Source organism: Rhinolophus hipposideros, assembly GCF_964194185.1.
Source record: "Rhinolophus hipposideros genome assembly, chromosome: 7".
NCBI classification, from domain to species: domain Eukaryota; kingdom Metazoa; phylum Chordata; class Mammalia; order Chiroptera; family Rhinolophidae; genus Rhinolophus; species Rhinolophus hipposideros.
This window is the reverse complement of record NC_138053.1, coordinates 55,622,830-55,639,437: the sequence shown is the minus strand read 5'-3', so window position 1 is coordinate 55,639,437 and position 16,608 is coordinate 55,622,830. Positions and strand designations below refer to the sequence as shown.

General features: G+C 37.0%; 1 protein-coding gene across 3 annotated transcripts in view; it reads left to right on the top strand.

Annotated features, from left to right (window-relative positions):
- Positions 1-3,392: 3,392 nt before the first annotated feature.
- The window catches only part of BDP1 (BDP1 general transcription factor IIIB subunit), an 83,007-nt gene continuing 69,791 nt past the window's right edge, over positions 3,393-16,608 (top strand). For all 3 annotated transcript variants that reach the window (XM_081054466.1, XM_081054465.1, XM_081054464.1), the window contains exons 1-7: positions 3,393-3,853; positions 5,076-5,355; positions 7,099-7,208; positions 8,421-8,480; positions 12,593-12,721; positions 13,888-14,021; positions 15,228-15,322. In XM_081054466.1, coding sequence (XP_080910592.1) covers positions 3,642-3,853; positions 5,076-5,355; positions 7,099-7,208; positions 8,421-8,480; positions 12,593-12,721; positions 13,888-14,021; positions 15,228-15,322 — 1,020 coding nt within the window. In that variant the 5' untranslated portion in view covers positions 3,393-3,641. The remainder of the gene's footprint in view (positions 3,854-5,075; positions 5,356-7,098; positions 7,209-8,420; positions 8,481-12,592; positions 12,722-13,887; positions 14,022-15,227; positions 15,323-16,608) is intronic.

Genomic DNA, 16,608 nt, shown 5'->3' with positions numbered 1-16,608 from the left:
GACAATAAACGCTGCAATATCTAACTTTCCGACCAAGAACGTCAGCTGTCTTCATCTCCTTGCAGCGGCGGGAAGGGGAAGAATGGGACAGAACAGACTGCAGGTGTTCCGCCCTTTACTTGATTTCCTTCTTTATTCTCGCACCGACCATGCAAGGCAGGCAGGCTTCATTGTTCTCACTTTATTCAAGAGGAGACTGAGACTCCAGACCAGAAACTACTGACCCAACAGGTAGGGGGATTGGCAGAAGTGAGATTCAAATTTAAGACGGACTGTACAGTTTGTTCACTTCCCATTTTATCCCAGTGCCCTTGTTACGGTCGAAGGTACTTTAGGAGTTTTAGGTTAATGGCCCTGTGCTTGGATCGTGTGATGGGAGAGGAAGGCAGGGCGTGCCGTCTTACCACGCATTCGGAATAGCCCAGAATAACCTTGGAACCTATGTAAAAGCTGTGGAGCATCTGCCATTGCTAGAAACGGACGTGTACAGATGCTTGATGGTTCGTTTGGTTGCTTCTTATTTTCTTTATTCCGTTAATTGTTACAAATAGAAATATGTAGAGTTAGCCTGGACACCCTAAAATTACCGTTTCTTTTAAGGCTTTTAGTTTGGAAAAATTCAAACATATGCAAAAGTATAGAAAACACTTTAATGGACCCCAAGTATACATGACCAAGCTTCAATATTTTTTTTCACTTCATAAAAATCACCTATGTTAGGGAAGGCAGGAGAAAATGAAGACTGAGGGCTCTGGAGATGGAATTTCTGGGTTGAAAGCTCATCTCCACCAATGAGGAGCTGTGTGAAACTGGGTACGATCTTTCATTGCATTAAAGCTTCCTTGACAGTAAAACGGGGAGGTAATTGTACCTCTTTCATTAATTGAACTAATATATGTGAACTACTAAGTGTTCAGCCTATGGTGGCACTCAATATGATAGCTATTGTTGTGATTGTTTTTTATTTATTCTTTTTATTTTTAAGTCTGTTTTCCCAGGACCCATCAGCTCCAAGTCAAGCAATTGCCTCAATTTAGTTGTGGAGGGCACAGTTCAGTGACCCATGCGGGGATTGAACCGGCAACCTTGGTGTTATGAGCATTGCACTCTAACCACCTGAGCTAACAGGCTGCCCATGATGACTGTTTCAGTGTCTGAGAGCCTTGCATGCTTATAACTCTCCCCACAAGCCACTCCTCTTCCTCAATATGTTTTACTGGCCAGGTGTTTGTTTACACTTGGTGAACCTTTTCTGGAGTAACCTGAGTAAGGGAAAAAGACTGACTTTCTGGCCAGGCTTTTTATAGAGACAAAGAGATTGTCTATAGAGGAAGGGAGGGAAGGAATTTGGGATTGGGAGGTAAGTAAGTGGTAGAGATCTTGTTTCTGTTTGTGGTCTTAATTTACAGTCTAATTGAGCTTTTTCTTTGCAGCTGAAAATATACTTTTTGAGTTGTAGGGACACACATGATGTACACTATATACATCAGGAATGTTGGGTGTATCTGCCAGAGAAAACTGGAGACTTAAAATTACTGTGATGCCATTAAGAATTTAGTTCACAAATTTGGGTGTGTAACATATCTTACAACTTTATATTTAATAATAAAATTAAATCTGACTCTGTTACCATCCCTTTACTAATGTGAAATTATTGATTCTTTAACTACAGAATTGTGGTTAACCCTAGACTCTTATGTGGAACAGAACATTTAGGGAAGGTGCTTGAGTCTTCAGTTTATACCATAATTTGCTGTCCAAAGCTATATGGTCCTGGCAGCAGTGGCTTCCAAGATTCCTGACATATCCTGAGCAGGGGTTTCTTTGTAGTGTTCTTGAGCTCTTTTAGGTTTACCTGAGGTTCTATTCCTTCCCCAGAATATGGGAGGGAGCCCACAGAACCCTCTATCTTCTAGGCCTTTATCTTCTTCCCAGTCTTGGAGGAATCTCTTTTCTGTGCCTTCAGCCTTGCCTTCCTACTCTCAAAAGCACTTGTCTCTTTTTCTCCCTCTGGTTGACCTAGTAATCTCTTCAGTCAATTCAGGACTTTATTCCTTTGACATTTTGTTATTAATGTAGCAGGATGTTTGTTTTCTCTTTTCAAGAAGGAAGTCAAGCCTTTGTGTTTCCATGAGTCAGGGGATTTGTATTGCAGGTTCAAACACCAGGTTCAAACACGGCCCACACTCTGTAGAGCCAACCTTGTCTCTGGCCAATTTTCATAGAGGCCTTCCCTAACCATCCTACCTAAAGTAAGCCAGTCTACTATTAATCTGTCATATTACCCTTTATATTTCTTTTATGGCATTTAATGCATTCTTTTATTATTTATTTATTTATTTAATTAGTTTTCGGGGTACAAAACAACGCAGTGATTAGACATTTACAGACTTTACAAAGTTATCCCCAACAAACCTACTACCCATGTGACATTGTACATAGCTATTACAATAGCATTGACTATATTCCCTATGCTGTACTTTATATCCCGTGACTATATATATATGTATATATATATATATACATATATATTTAATTGTAGTTGGCATTCAATATTATTTTATATTAGTTTCATGTGTACATACAATGCAGTGGTTAGGCATTTATATAATTTATGAAGTGATCCCCCCAATAAGTCTAGCACCCATCTGACTCTGTACATAGTAATGCCTTCTTAAGTTACCTTGTTCATTTGTTTGTTGTATTTTTCTTCCCAACCTGGAATGTCATTTATTGCTCTACTGCTATTTCCTGAAGCAGATTAAGAATACTCACATTGGGGATGGCTGGTTAGCTTAGTTGGTTAGAGATTGGTGCTGATAACACCAAGGTTGCTGGTTTGATTCCCAGTTTGATCCCCATGTGGGCCACTATGAGCTGCGCCCTCCTTTAAAAAAAATACATTAATTTACAAAGTTTTAACTATAATATTTCTTGAGCAGGTAATACATTCACGGTAAAAAGTACACAAGCATGTTCAGTGAATGGTCTTCCTCCCATGACATGTTCCCCCAAAACCCAGTTCCCCTCCTAGGAGGTAACTATTATCAATTTCTTCACACCTGAATTTCTAATCTTTGTTCTACTCAATTTAGAATTTCTAAGCCCTGGGGATGTGCTGGTGAACAGACATTACTCTACAGGACCCTCTAAAAACAAAATCGGCCAGAGATTATAATAGTTGCTGTAAAATTTTGGGCTGAGGGATTGACTACTTCCTTCCCCTCTTTTCAACAACTCCTAAGGACCCCTGGAGAGGGGAGAGCACACGCCTTGTGTCTCTATTTCCGGTTCACAAGTAACCTAGACTCTGTAGTTTGACAGTTACCATGGCTACGGGCGGAGTGCGTCTTATGTAATTCCGCGGCGCTCGCTGATGACGCAATTAGCTCAGGCGCCTTCTGAGGGCGGGAGCAAGGTGTAGGGGAAACTTAGCTCTCAGTGTAGCAGGGTCATGAAGAAGAGGCGGCGGCGGGAGGCAGGAGGAGGCGGCGGGGGCGTGAAACTGCGGTAGCTGCCTGCTGGCCTGGTTTGTGGCTTTGTGGGGAGGGCGTAGTTCCTAACCCCCTCCCCGGGCAGCAACCGGGGCTCGGGGCTGAGAGCGGCCTTGGGGCCGCCTCCCCGGGCCCCCTGGCTCCGCCATGTTCCGCAGGGCACGCCTTAGCGTGAAGCCGAATGTCAGGCCTGGTGTAGGCGCCAGGGGCTCCACCGCCTCCAATCCCCAGCGTGGACAAAAGGCTCCCAGGCCGCCGGAACCTGCAGCGGCCTCTGCCCCGAAACCAGTGGAGCCCACAGATGAGCCCCCGGTGGATTTCGGAGGAGCGGAGCCCCAAGAAGAGGCTCCCAGGAGCAGGTACATGCTTGAAGAGGGGAGCATCTTCCTCTGCTCCGCCTCCACGGTCCTGTCACGTGGAAGCTGAGCAGATGAACTTGACCGTTGGAGTAACTCCCTCGCTTGCACTAAGTGTTATCATTGAGGCCGGATGAACCCACTGCAAGCTGCAGTTGGTGCCTCTGACCACAGGGTGTGGCACATGTGGATTTTGTTACCTATAGATTCTCAAGGAGGGGACCCCGTCTTCAGGTGGTGGTGGGAGGAATTCAGGTGTAACAGTCTTGGAGTAATGTCTGCATGTGATACTGTTTAGAGAATTTATAGGTTACCATAGTTTTCATTCTCTGTAGTGCTTTGCAGGGATAAGTAGTTTAAAAATTTTTTGGAACAGCTTTTTTTGGTTTTGTTTTTAAGGAGGGGGCCGCTCACAGTGGCCCATGTGGGAATGGAACCGGCCACCTTGGTGTTATTGGCACCACGTTCTAACCAGCTGAGCTAATTGGGCACTTCCTGACTTACACCTCTTGTCTTCTTGACTTAACTGGCTTTCAGACCATTCCTGAAATTTGTATCCAATCTGAACTATATCTAATATGTCATTTGGAATGACTGAGCACTTTTTTGAGTGAAGGTTTTGATTGCTGTAAAGGTGTGCTTGACAAAAGACAAATGATTGCTGCCTCAAACAGAATTTAGTTTGATTAATATAACTAAATGTGTATCTTCAAATATTGCCATACCAGGATTTCAAAGGTTTGAAGTTTTACATGTTTAGTTTGACTGATCACAGGTTGATAAAATGAAATGTCAGTAACTTAGATCAGTTTAGGGGGATGTCAATATGGATTAGAAATTTTAAATTATGTATATAAATTATAAAGTTAAAGTTTAAAGAAACAACTCTTAGTTATCTAGTGATTCAGATTAGGCTAATCAAGCTTTGTTTTTGTCAGTTTTTTTCTTTTTTGAGGGACCTGGCATGAGCATAAAATTATGTGCTCTAATGTGCTTAGGGACTTGAATTTTGTAAAATGATTAACAGTTTTCATTGGAATTTACATGTCTGTTAAGATTTACTACAAATTTTTATTGCAAGCTCTGTCACAATTAACATGTATCTCAAGTCATTGATTTTTTAAATAATGAGACTTTACTGTTTTGGATTTTTACCCGCCTAATTTTTAAAATCAGTATATTTAAAAGAAGATCCATGATGCCCTTTTTTCTTTCTGAATTACAGCAGTGATGAAAAGACTGATGGTGAGAATGATGTTGAAGAATCCGGTAAATCTTCCTCTACTGTTTCACAGAGAAGAAAACGTATATCAAGTACTCCTACCCTGGTTAAGCCTAGTGTCAGTGTTCCTTCAGAACCTCATCCCTTATCTACAGTTAATCAAGAAACCTCACAGCCAAACCCCATTCCAACTGAAGAGAAACAGCCATGCTCAGACAGGTACCGAATATATAAAGCCCAGAAACTGAGAGAAATGTTAAAAGAAGAATTAAGAAAAGAGAAGGTAAGAGAGAAAAATCCGAATTTTAACTGCTGCCTGCTAGATTTCTGCTGTTATGCCAGTCAGGCATCATTTGAAGGAAAAATAAGCATCTGTAGCATTTTTATGGGGGAATAAAACCAAATAACATCCGTCGTGTTAGTAGAGTATCCCCTTTTATTAACAAAATGGTTAAGAAGCACTATGGACTTAAGCTAATTTTTCCCCCTGATATTAATTTTTATGTATTTTATTCATCTATATCTTTTATTGTTTTTGGTGAAGGCCATAAATAGAAGTTTCTCTTTCTCACACACACACACACACACACAAACACACAAGCATATTTATAAAATAAACTTTCAATCAGATTTGTGAGGATGTCCAAGTGACTTGAGTTATATTCGTTTGGTTTAAGACAGATATAGTTGAGTGAAAATGAATTGGTACTATTTTCTAAATTGACAATGTGGAATATTATTGGAGACGTCATCAATATGGCGGCGTGAGGTGAGCCTCTGTAAAGCTCCCCTGGAATTTACAACTAATCGAACAATAATAACTCCACAAAGAACTCCCTGCACAGCAGACATTCAAGACAAAGAGGGCCACTACTGAATTCACCTAAAAGTGGGAAAATCGCGGGGGGGGGGGGGGGGGGGGAGAGGAGGGAAGGGAGAAGTGCGGGAACGGAGCCGCCCGGGTGCAGGACGCAGACCTAGCTCAGTGCTCCGAGCTCACTGCATCCCGGAACTACCGCAGCTGCGGGAGAGAGAAGTTCTGAAAAAACTCAACGAGATGCAGGAAAACACAGACAATATGGAAAATTACAAATGGGAAAAATTTGCATGTTTGCATAGAGTCCACGTTCTTTTTAATCTTGAAGATTATTTTTCTGAGAGTACAATGTAGCAATAGTGAAGCATGCAAGCTTTGGAGTTACATACTTAAAGTTTGAATCATGGGTTACCGACTGTTACTTTAGGCAATTTAATCTTTCTATGTCTATTTCCTCATGTTTAAAATAGAACTGATGATAGCATCTACCTCATTGGAGGTTTGTGAAGATTAAATGAGTTAATGCATGCAAAACTATTTAGCCTAGTGTCTGGCAAATAATAAAAGCCCAACAAACGTCAGCTCTTATTATTAATTATAGAGTTATTTTTTTAATTAAGAGGAAGACACTTGGTGCTTTATACTTGTTATTTAATTCTCTGTGTGTGAAATAGATATTACTATTTTATACAGGAGAAAACAAGCTCAAACAGGTTATTTCTTTTGTCAAACATCAGTGGAGGATAAGGGATTTGAATCCATATCCTCTAAAATCTGGGCTTCTAAAAATGTCCTGTTGTGTAGAATCTGATTAATTAGGTTTACTTTGGGCAATTGAAAATTAAACATTTGGTTCAAGAATTTTATAAAATACACAGAATTCCAGTTGACTGCAGGGTAAACAAAAGCTATGCATTTATAAATTTTGATAAACTATTGTAGTTAAAAGGTGTCAGTAGGCATGCTTTTAAACATTGGGCTTTTATCAAGTCCCAGTCACTTTAGTTTTTAAAATTCCTTAATGTGCTACAACTCTTTAATACTCAGTTTATAAAATATTTCCTAAAATTAGGCATAATTGTGGTAGGAGTGATATTAAGCACTTGCAGTGATTGCAACACTGGGCTGTATACTTGAATATAGTACATTTGAAATTCTATATTTATAAAATAAAAGTGGATTTTTTTTTTGGTGTGTGTGTGTATCTAGAAGCAATGGAAAAACAAATATGCCATAAATGAAAGTCAAAGGCCACCAGATCGTTCAAAAATGACTATGAGAGACTTCATATATTACCTGCCAGATAAGAATCCAATGATGTAAGTAAACTTTATTTCTGTTTTATTTTGTTTCAGTATGTAGTGATTTAAGTATAATTTTTAGAGTACAGTGTCATGTTTTCCAAAAGCATGTTGACAAAATTTATAGCACATCTGATGTCCTTTTAAATAGAATTTTACAACAAAAGTTAGTGATATTTCAAGTAACTGCATTCTTGGAATGGTAAGGCCCTTCACCTCTGAGATTAAAAATAAGTTTCCTTTGTTATATCACTAAGATACAGTAAAACTAACTAAGCTTTATCATGATTGCAATTTCTGTTTCTTGCATACTATATATAACCTGACTGAAAGGAGTGATCTACTTTTTTTTTTTTTTTTTAAGATTTTATTGGGGAAGGGGAACAGGACTTTATTGGGGAACAGTGTGTACTTCCAGGCCTTTATTTCCAAGTCAAGTTGTTGTCCTTTCAGTCTTAGTTGTGGAGGGCGCGGCTCAGCTCCAGGTTCAGTTGCCCTTGCTAGTTGCAGGGGGTGGAGCCCACCACCCCCTGCGGGAGTCGAGGAATTGAACTGGCAACCTTGTGGTTGAGAGCCCACTGGCCCATGTGGGAATCGAACCAGCAGCCTTCGGAGTTAGGAGCACGGAGCTCTAACCGCCTGAGCCACTGGGCCGGCCCCAGGAGTCATCTACTTTTTATGCCCTGTCTTTTAATTAAAGGCAGTGGCATTTGATTAACAAATCCTCCAAGAACAAAGTTTCTTTGATCAAAGTTAGCCTGGGGAAGCAGAGGGTTTGTGATAAATCTCTTCAGTGTTGTGTTGTTGATGGTTTAGCCAATGGATGTAGGAGTAGTGGCATATTTTCAGTATAGACTTTTTCAGGTTCACTAGATCTATGGCCTAGTTGAAGGAAGGGCCAGAAACCTAGGTTTCGAGTGTTTGACGAGTGTTTGATGGCACTAGGTTTCTTCATGCCTTGGGACTGGGAGCCTCCCTTCACTGAAGAATTAGAGGGTAAGAGAGTTCCCCGCTTTGGGCCAAACAAATTATTTATACTTGATGACAAAAATTTTTGTGTGAAAAATTGTCTGTTCAGACTCACTATCTTGTTGAGACACGTTATTGTCAATACTAGTGTTACGGTATATCATTTAAAAAGTGCAAATTAAAATGATTTTCTTTTTGCCTGCAGATAGAATTGGCAAGATGTAAATTATTAAAAAGTATTCTGTTGTTTGTGTTTAATAGTTCTTCACTGGAGCAAGAAAAGAAAACTGAAAAATCATTGACACCAGTCCAGACAAGAGTGTAAGCATCTTATCTTATTCTGTTTTGAATATATTCTGGTATGTGTACATTTTTTTAAAAATGAAATCAAATGATACTTCCTGTTGTAGTCAAATTACATGGGATAGGAATTTTTAAATAGAATCGCTAACAAGAATTAAAGTTCCTGCCTGATTTAAATCAATAAGAAAGCCTCAAGCTATTTGTGTATTACATACATAAATGGCTAACGTTATGATTTTTAAAATTTATTTTATTTTATTTTAGTTTCAGGTGTACAAAACAATATAATAGTTAGACATTTGCACCTCTCAAAAAGTGATAACCCCCCCAATCTACTACCCCTCTGACATTGAATATAGCTGTTACAATTCCATTGACTGTATTCCCTGTGTTGTACTCCACATCTTGTGACTATATGTATGTGTGTGTGTGTGTGTGTGTGTACACACACATATATGTATACATATATATTTAATTATAGTTGACATTCGATTTCAGCTTCAAGTATATAGCGCAGTGATCAGGCATCTGCATGTGGTCTCCCTAATAAGTCCAGTGCCCATCTGGCACCCTACATAATCTTTATAACATTATTGATTATATTCCCCAAACTGTCTTTCATATCCCTGTGGAACTATTGTGACTACTAATTTGTACTTTCTAATCCCTTTACCTTTTCTCCTATCCCCATCTCGTCCCATCTAGCAATCGTCAGTTGTTTTTTCTGTATATCTGAGTCTATTTTTTGTTCACTCATTTGTTATATTCTTTAGATTCCACATATAAGTGAGATCACATGGTATTTGTCTTTCTCCATCTCACGTATTTTACTTAGCATGGTATTTTCTAGGTCCATCCATGTCGTGGCAAATGGATTTTATTCTTTTTTATGACTGAGTGATACTCCATTGTATAAATGTACCACAGTTTATCCAATCATCTATTGATGGGCATTTTGTTTGTTTCAATATCTTGGCTATTGTGAATAGCGCTTCAATAAACATAGGGTGCATATATTTTTTCAAATTAGTGTTTTGGATTTCTTTGGATAGATACCCAGGAGTGGAATTGCTGGGTCATAAAGTAGTTCTATTTTCAATTTTTTGTGGTACCTCCATACTTATTTCCCTAGTGCCTTACCAATCTGCAATCCCACCAATATGCACGAGGGTTCCTTTTTCTCCACATCCTTGCCAGCTCTTGTTTTTTTGTTGGTTTATTGATGATAGCCATTCTGAGTGGGGCGAGGTGGTATCTCATTGTGCTTTTCATTTGCATTTCTCTCTTTAGTGATGTTGAACATTTTTTCATGTCTGTTGGCCATATGTATGTCCTCTCTAGAGAAATGTTTCTTTGTGTCCTCTGCCCATTTTGTAATTGGGTTGTTTGTTTTTGGTGTTGAGTTGTATGAGATTTTTTATAAATTTTGGATATTAACCCTTTATCCAATGTATCATTGGCAAATGTCTTCTCCTGTTCAGTAGGATGCTTTTTCGTTTTATTTATGCTTCGTTTCTGTGGGGAAAAAAACTGTTTAGTTTGGTGTAATCCCACATGTTTATTTTTCCTTTTGCTTCCTTTGTCTAAGGGGATATATCAATAAAAATGTTACTAAGAGTAATGTCTACTAATTTACTTCCTATATTTTCTTCTAGGAGTTTTGTGGTTTCAGATCTTACACTTAAGTCTTTAACCCATTTTGAATATGGTGTAAGAAGGCAGTTCAGCTTCATTTTTTTGCATGTGTCTGTCCAGTTTTCCCAGCACCATTTATTAAACAGACTGTCTTTACCCTAATGTAAATTCTTCCTTTCATTGTCTTAGATTAAATGACCATGTAGGCATGGATTTATTTCTGGGCTCTCTATTCTGTTCCATTGATCTATGTGTCTGTTTTTATGCCAGTACCGTGCTGTTTTGATCACTATTGCCTTGTAGTGTATGATTTGATGTCAGGTAGCATGATACCTCCCACTTTGTTTTTATTACTCAAGATTGTTTTGGTTATTTGGGGTCTTTTATGGTTCCATATAAATTTTAGTATTGTATGTTCTAGTTCTGTGAAAAATGTCATTGGTAATTTGATAGGGATTGCATTGAATCTATATATTGCCTTAGGAAGTATGGACGTTTTAACTATATTAATTCTTCCTATCCATGAACATGGTATATGTTTCTATTTATTTGTATGTTCTTTAATTTCTCTCTTCAATGTCTTATAATTTTTTAAGTGCATGTGTTTTAGTTCCTTGGTTAAGTTTATTCCTAAGTATTTATTCCTAAGTATTTTATTGTTTTTGAAGCAATTGTAAATGGGATTGTTTTCTTAATTTCTCCTGATAGTTTGTTATTGGTGTATACAAATGCAACTGATTTCTGAATATTAATTTTGTATCGTGCTACTTTTCTAAATTCATTTATCAGCTCTGACAGTTTTTTTGGTGTAGTCTTCAGGAGTCTCTGTATACAGTACCATGTCATAGGCATATAATGACAGTTTTATTTCTCCTTTCCAACTTGGATGCCTTTTATTTCTTTTTCTTGTTTGATTGCTGTGGCTAGAAATTCCAGAACTATATTGAATAAAAGTGGTGAAAGTGGACAACCTTGTCTTGTTCCTGATATTAAAGGGAATGTTTTTAGCTTTTCCCCATTGAGTATGATGCTAGGTGTGGGTTTATTATATATGGCCTTTATTACGTTGAGATATGATCCCTCTGTTACCACTTTGCTCAGAGTTTTTTTCATAAATGGATGCTGGATTTCGTCAAATGCTTTTTCTGCATCTGTTGATATGACCACATGATTTCTATTTTTCATTTTGTTAATGTGGTGTATCATGTTAATTGATTTGCAGATATTGAACCAACATTGCATACCAGGAATGAATCCCACTTGATCGTGGCGTATAATCTTTTTAAATTATTGCTGAATTAGGTTTGCTAATATTTTGTTGAGGATCTTCTTATGCTTTTAAATTAAAGCTTTTAGAATTTAAAGAGGTTTTGGTTTGCTTTAGAATAATATATTCACATTGTACAAAATTCAAAAGTAACAAATATACTGTGAAGTCTTCCAACTTTGTTTTTCTGCCATCTAGTTCCTCTTCCTGGAAGCAACAAATGTTACCAATTTTTGGTATATCGTTCTATGTTTATTTAAGCAAGCATGTATATTTTTATTTTTCCTTTCCATTTTTCTCTTTCCCTTCCCCCTTTGTTTTGTTTTAGTGTGTGTGTGTGTGTGTGTGTGTGTGTGTGTGTGTTTAGCATGCTGTGTATGCTATACAGCAGTAGGTACAGTTTTGGTGCCACTAGAGAGTCTCTTTTTTTGTACAAGCTTCCTGTTGCCTTGTCATGTTAGTTTACTCCTAAAAAGCTCTCCAAGAGACCTCTTAGGAAGTTATGGTAGCCTTATAATTCAAGGTGAGGGGTTGTGGAAAATTAGCAGAAACATTGGGATTTTGTGATTGTTAGGTGCTTCAAGGCTTATTAAGTAATGATTACTATTTTGCTTGGAATCCATATTGTTTTAAAACAGTACTGTCAAGCTACAAATCTGTTACGTTTTTATAGATTTATAAGTTCTGTGTCCTTCCGTAAAACCTTAAGGGGTCAATGTAATTAATTGGAAAGTATATGGGATTTGGAGTCATTACTTGGAAAACTGTGTTTGGCTTCTTGATCTACCTTTACTGTTGTGTCATGTAGAGCAAAAGGTACTTATCTTCTCCAAGCCTCAAAAGAGTATGAAAATACTCACCCCCAAGGATTGTTTAGAAGAGTTAGTAAAATGATCTGGAAACTGATGCTACATAAATGTAATGGTTATTTTTGTTAATTCTGTAATACCTGGATGATTTATTCTCATACTCTGTTGAGATAGAAAAGATGAGCATTTATTTCTCTTTATTTTCAAAGAGAGTAAAGAATTCTTATTAAATGTTACCGGATAAAATTTGAGAAAATCTTATAACTATGTCCTTAACAACGTAAGTATTTTTAATTAGGTTATAGGGAAAGTTGGAAATATCTGCAAAGTTGAATTTGCAATAATTTATTTTAGAAGTTCATACTAGTAGTTGGAAACACTTTTTCTCATGGATGTATGAATTAATCTGTCTTTGGTAGGCAAGAAGATAAGAGTACTCCTGATGCTGAAGATAATGAAGAAGTAGAAGAAGAAATGGATGAAGGGCCATTGCTGGTTCCCCGAGTGAAAGTGGCAGAAGATGGTTCTATAATTTTGGATGAAGAAAGGTAAGTTAAAAAAAAAAGTGAGAGAGATTGTGGTTTCATGAGAACTAAATTGCTTTGTCTAATGAGAGAGATTGAGTTTCTGTGTCTGTCATGGTCACTTAGACTCTAATGTTTATATTTGCATAATGGATGTCGTAAATAGATTTGTGTGTTATATTCAATTTTAATTTTTAGCAATTTTTGTAAATTTGCATTTTGTATGAGAAGATTTTGTTCGTTTTTGTATGCGGGCACTGCTGACTTGATCCATTAACCTACTAACATTGTTTTACCAAGTTTATTGGTAATTGGAAGGAGCTATTGAGCGAATCACATGCTGTTCTCTACTGAGGATAGATTTCAAATATTGGTTCAGTCTTGAAGTAAATATTCAAATGTTCGTATTATTAACAAATACCATATTTTGGTGTATGGTGGTAACTAATGAAACTGCAATGAAACAGAGGTTTAACATTTTCTGGCTTTTGTTATGTTGAGGTTTAATTCTCTTTTTTGTTCAATTTCTCAGTTAAAACATTTCATTTCTCAAATTTGGTATTGTGGAATTTAGTTGTTTGTCCAAAATGTATTTTTAAAAGAACATAATTTGTTAAGTAAATAAGAAAGAGGGATGGAAAGTCTTCTGAGAGTTTTAATTTGTAAAAAAGTCAGAACATAAATTCTATGTTCTGTAAATGTAATGTCAGTAAATGTAATATTGTCAGTAAATGTAATACTGTCAGTAGTAGTTTTTGTACATTGTTTTGTGATGATGATTTTACTGGTCATTAAATAGTTAAAGACATACTTAACTGCTTTGTGTGCAATAACGTAAAACATAAATATAAAATGTTTTTATTTCTCAGTATCTCTTGGGTCTAGCATAAAATAATATATATTAAATATAAGAGGCATGCAGAAGTCAGTAAAATAAATAACTTTTTAGGTTGCTGAAAGATAGTTTCTAAATTTTATATTGCTTTTAAGGATAAAAAAAAGTTGACTTTTTTTTTTTTACTCCCTGGCAATCACATTTTAAGTGAAAATGAGTGGATTCTTAGAAAATATGCATACCTCAAATGTATGATTCTGCTATGGTAAATTTCAAAATATCACTATTAAAGTATCATTTACTATTTGTTTCTTTGTTTTTAGTGTGGACTTATTAAAAAATGTGTTTCTTTCAGTTTAACTGTAGAAGTTTTAAGGACAAAAGGTCCCTGTGTTGTTGAGGAAAATGACCCCATATTTGAGCGTGGTTCTACAACTACATATTCCAGTTTTAGGAAAAACTATTACTCTAAACCATGGTCAAATAAAGGTAATTAATTTTCATTTTAAATTGTGTAGGTCATTTATTTGAAGTGAAGTGAATTATTTTTTTCTGTTTCTGAATTAAACCAGGTTTCCCCTAAGTAAATAAAATGCAAACCAACCATGTTGTTTCTCTCTAGCTAATTGTATTAGCACCTCCCCTCTGCTCCCAACCATGAACTATATCTCTGACTTTATCTTAGAAATCTTTTTAAGAATTAGCATTATGGTCATTTTGCCCGGAGTATTTCTCTCTGTCAAATCCCCATACAACAGATATTGTTTTAATGAAGAATTAACAGTATTTCTAATGCTTATAATAATGTTCTACTTCCAAAAGTAATGCACGGTAAAAATTCTAAAAGTAAAAATTATGCTGTTAAAAAAGTATATAACACTATTACATGCTGTTGCTTATTTGTTTTTATTATAGACATAATAAAATTTATTTTGGGAAAAAATTCACACACAACAGAATAATATAGAGCAAAAAAGAAGATTCTATACTTCTCTGACTTCCCCAATCCTATTTTCTTGAGTTTACTTCTCTTAACAGTTTCTTATGTATTTTTCTAGCTACTTTCTTTCACATACCACTAAAACCAGGTGTGTCCAAACTTTTTTCAACGTTTTTCACCAAGGGCCATATGCGGTAAAATACACAAACAGCCGGGCCACTCACTGGAGGTGAAGTACGTATTGCCTCACCTGGTTTATTTAAGTAAACTAAATGTATTTTTGGAATTTGCTGTGGACCAATTAAAAATGGATTTCGGGCTGCAGTTGGCCCGCAGGCCGCAGTTTGGACACGCCTGCGCTAAACACATCTTAGTTGCTTACATAGCGGTAATAACTGTACTGGCTATGACTGATTTTGAGATCAGATAGGCAGAATGTCTCTCTCTCTCTTTTTTAAATTCCAGCTGTTAGGTATGAGCATGCAAATTTATTATACCATGTTTCTGTATAAAAGTTTAAAGAGGATGTGTTTAGATCCATGCAGTTCTTTGCAATAAAATTGAAATACAGTATATTTTCGTATATAGACATACGAAATCTATGACTGAAGATTTACTGGACTATAATACAAAAACTGTTAAGTACTGTCAAATTTATTTTTAACTCAAAATATATACTGGGGTAAGATTTTTTTTCTCTCTCTGAATTATTGAGAAGATTAATTTTCAATCATTCTAAATATTTATTTTTACAGAAACAGATATGTTTTTTCTAGCCATCAGCATGGTAGGAACTGACTTTTCTATGATTGGACAGCTTTTTCCTCACAGAGCAAGGATAGAAATTAAGGTAAAGTAAACCCATTACATTTATTAATTGGAAAGAGACTAAAAATTACTAATATTATTATTATTATTCTTTTTCTTTCTTTTTTTTAAGGGTTTTTTTGTTGTTGGGGAAGGGGAACAGGACTTTTTATTGGGTACAGTGTGTACTTCCAGACGTTTTTTCCAAGTCAAGTTGTCCTTTCAATCTTAGTTGTGGAGGGTGCCATTCAGCTTCAAGTTGTTGTCCTTTCAGTGGAGGGCGCAGCTCAGCTCCAAGTCCAGTTGCCGATTTTCTAGTTGCAGGAGGCACAGCCCACCATCCCTTGCGGGAGTCAAACCAGCAACCTTGTGGTTGAGAGCCCATGCTCCAAATAAGCCATTCGGGAGACAGCTCAGCTCAAGGTGCCATGTTCAATCTTAGTTGCAGGGGGCGGAGCCCACCATCCCTTGCGGGACTCGAGGAGTTGAGCCGGCAACTTTGTGGTTGAGAGCCCACTGGCCCATGTGGGAATCGAACCGGCAGCCTTCGGAGTTAGGAGCATGGAGCTCTAACCACCTGAGCCACAGGGCCGGCCCCACTAATATTATTTTTTGACATTCAGTATTATTTTATATTAATTTTAGTTACTAATATTTTTTTTTAACCTTTGGTTTAAATCTCGTTCTACCCTTTTTCACTATTATGTTTTTGGTACACATCTTTATGAGGGATATTGCTTTGTACTTTTTTTTTTTTTCATTTTAATAAAGTTATTTCTCATATCTGGGGCTGGAAGTTCTAGACCAGGGTGCCAGCATAGTCAGGTCCTGGTGAGGGCTGTCTTCTGGATTGAGGATTTCTCATTGTACACTAACATGGAGGAAAGAGGGCCAGAGCTCTCTGAGGCCCCTTTTATAAGGGCACTGATCCCATTCATGAGGTCTCTATCCTCATGACCTAATTACCTCCCAAATGCCCCACCTCCTCCTAATACCATCACAGTGGGGGTTAGGATTTTTTAAAAAATATTTTTACCTTTTGATTCCATCATGCATTTACCTCCAAGTCTGGCAGCCACCAATCTTCTCTATGTATTCAAGCTTTTGGGTTGTTTGTTTGTTTTTAGATTCCAATATAAGAGAGATCATACAGTATTTGTCTTTCTCTGTGTTGATTTATTTCACTTAGCTGATACCCTCAGGGTTCATTCATGTTGTTACAAATGGCAAGGTGTCATTCTTTTTTATGGCTGAGTAATAATTCCATTGTGTAGGTATATGCACAATTTCTTTGTCCATTCATCCAGTAACGGACACTTACGTAAGTTG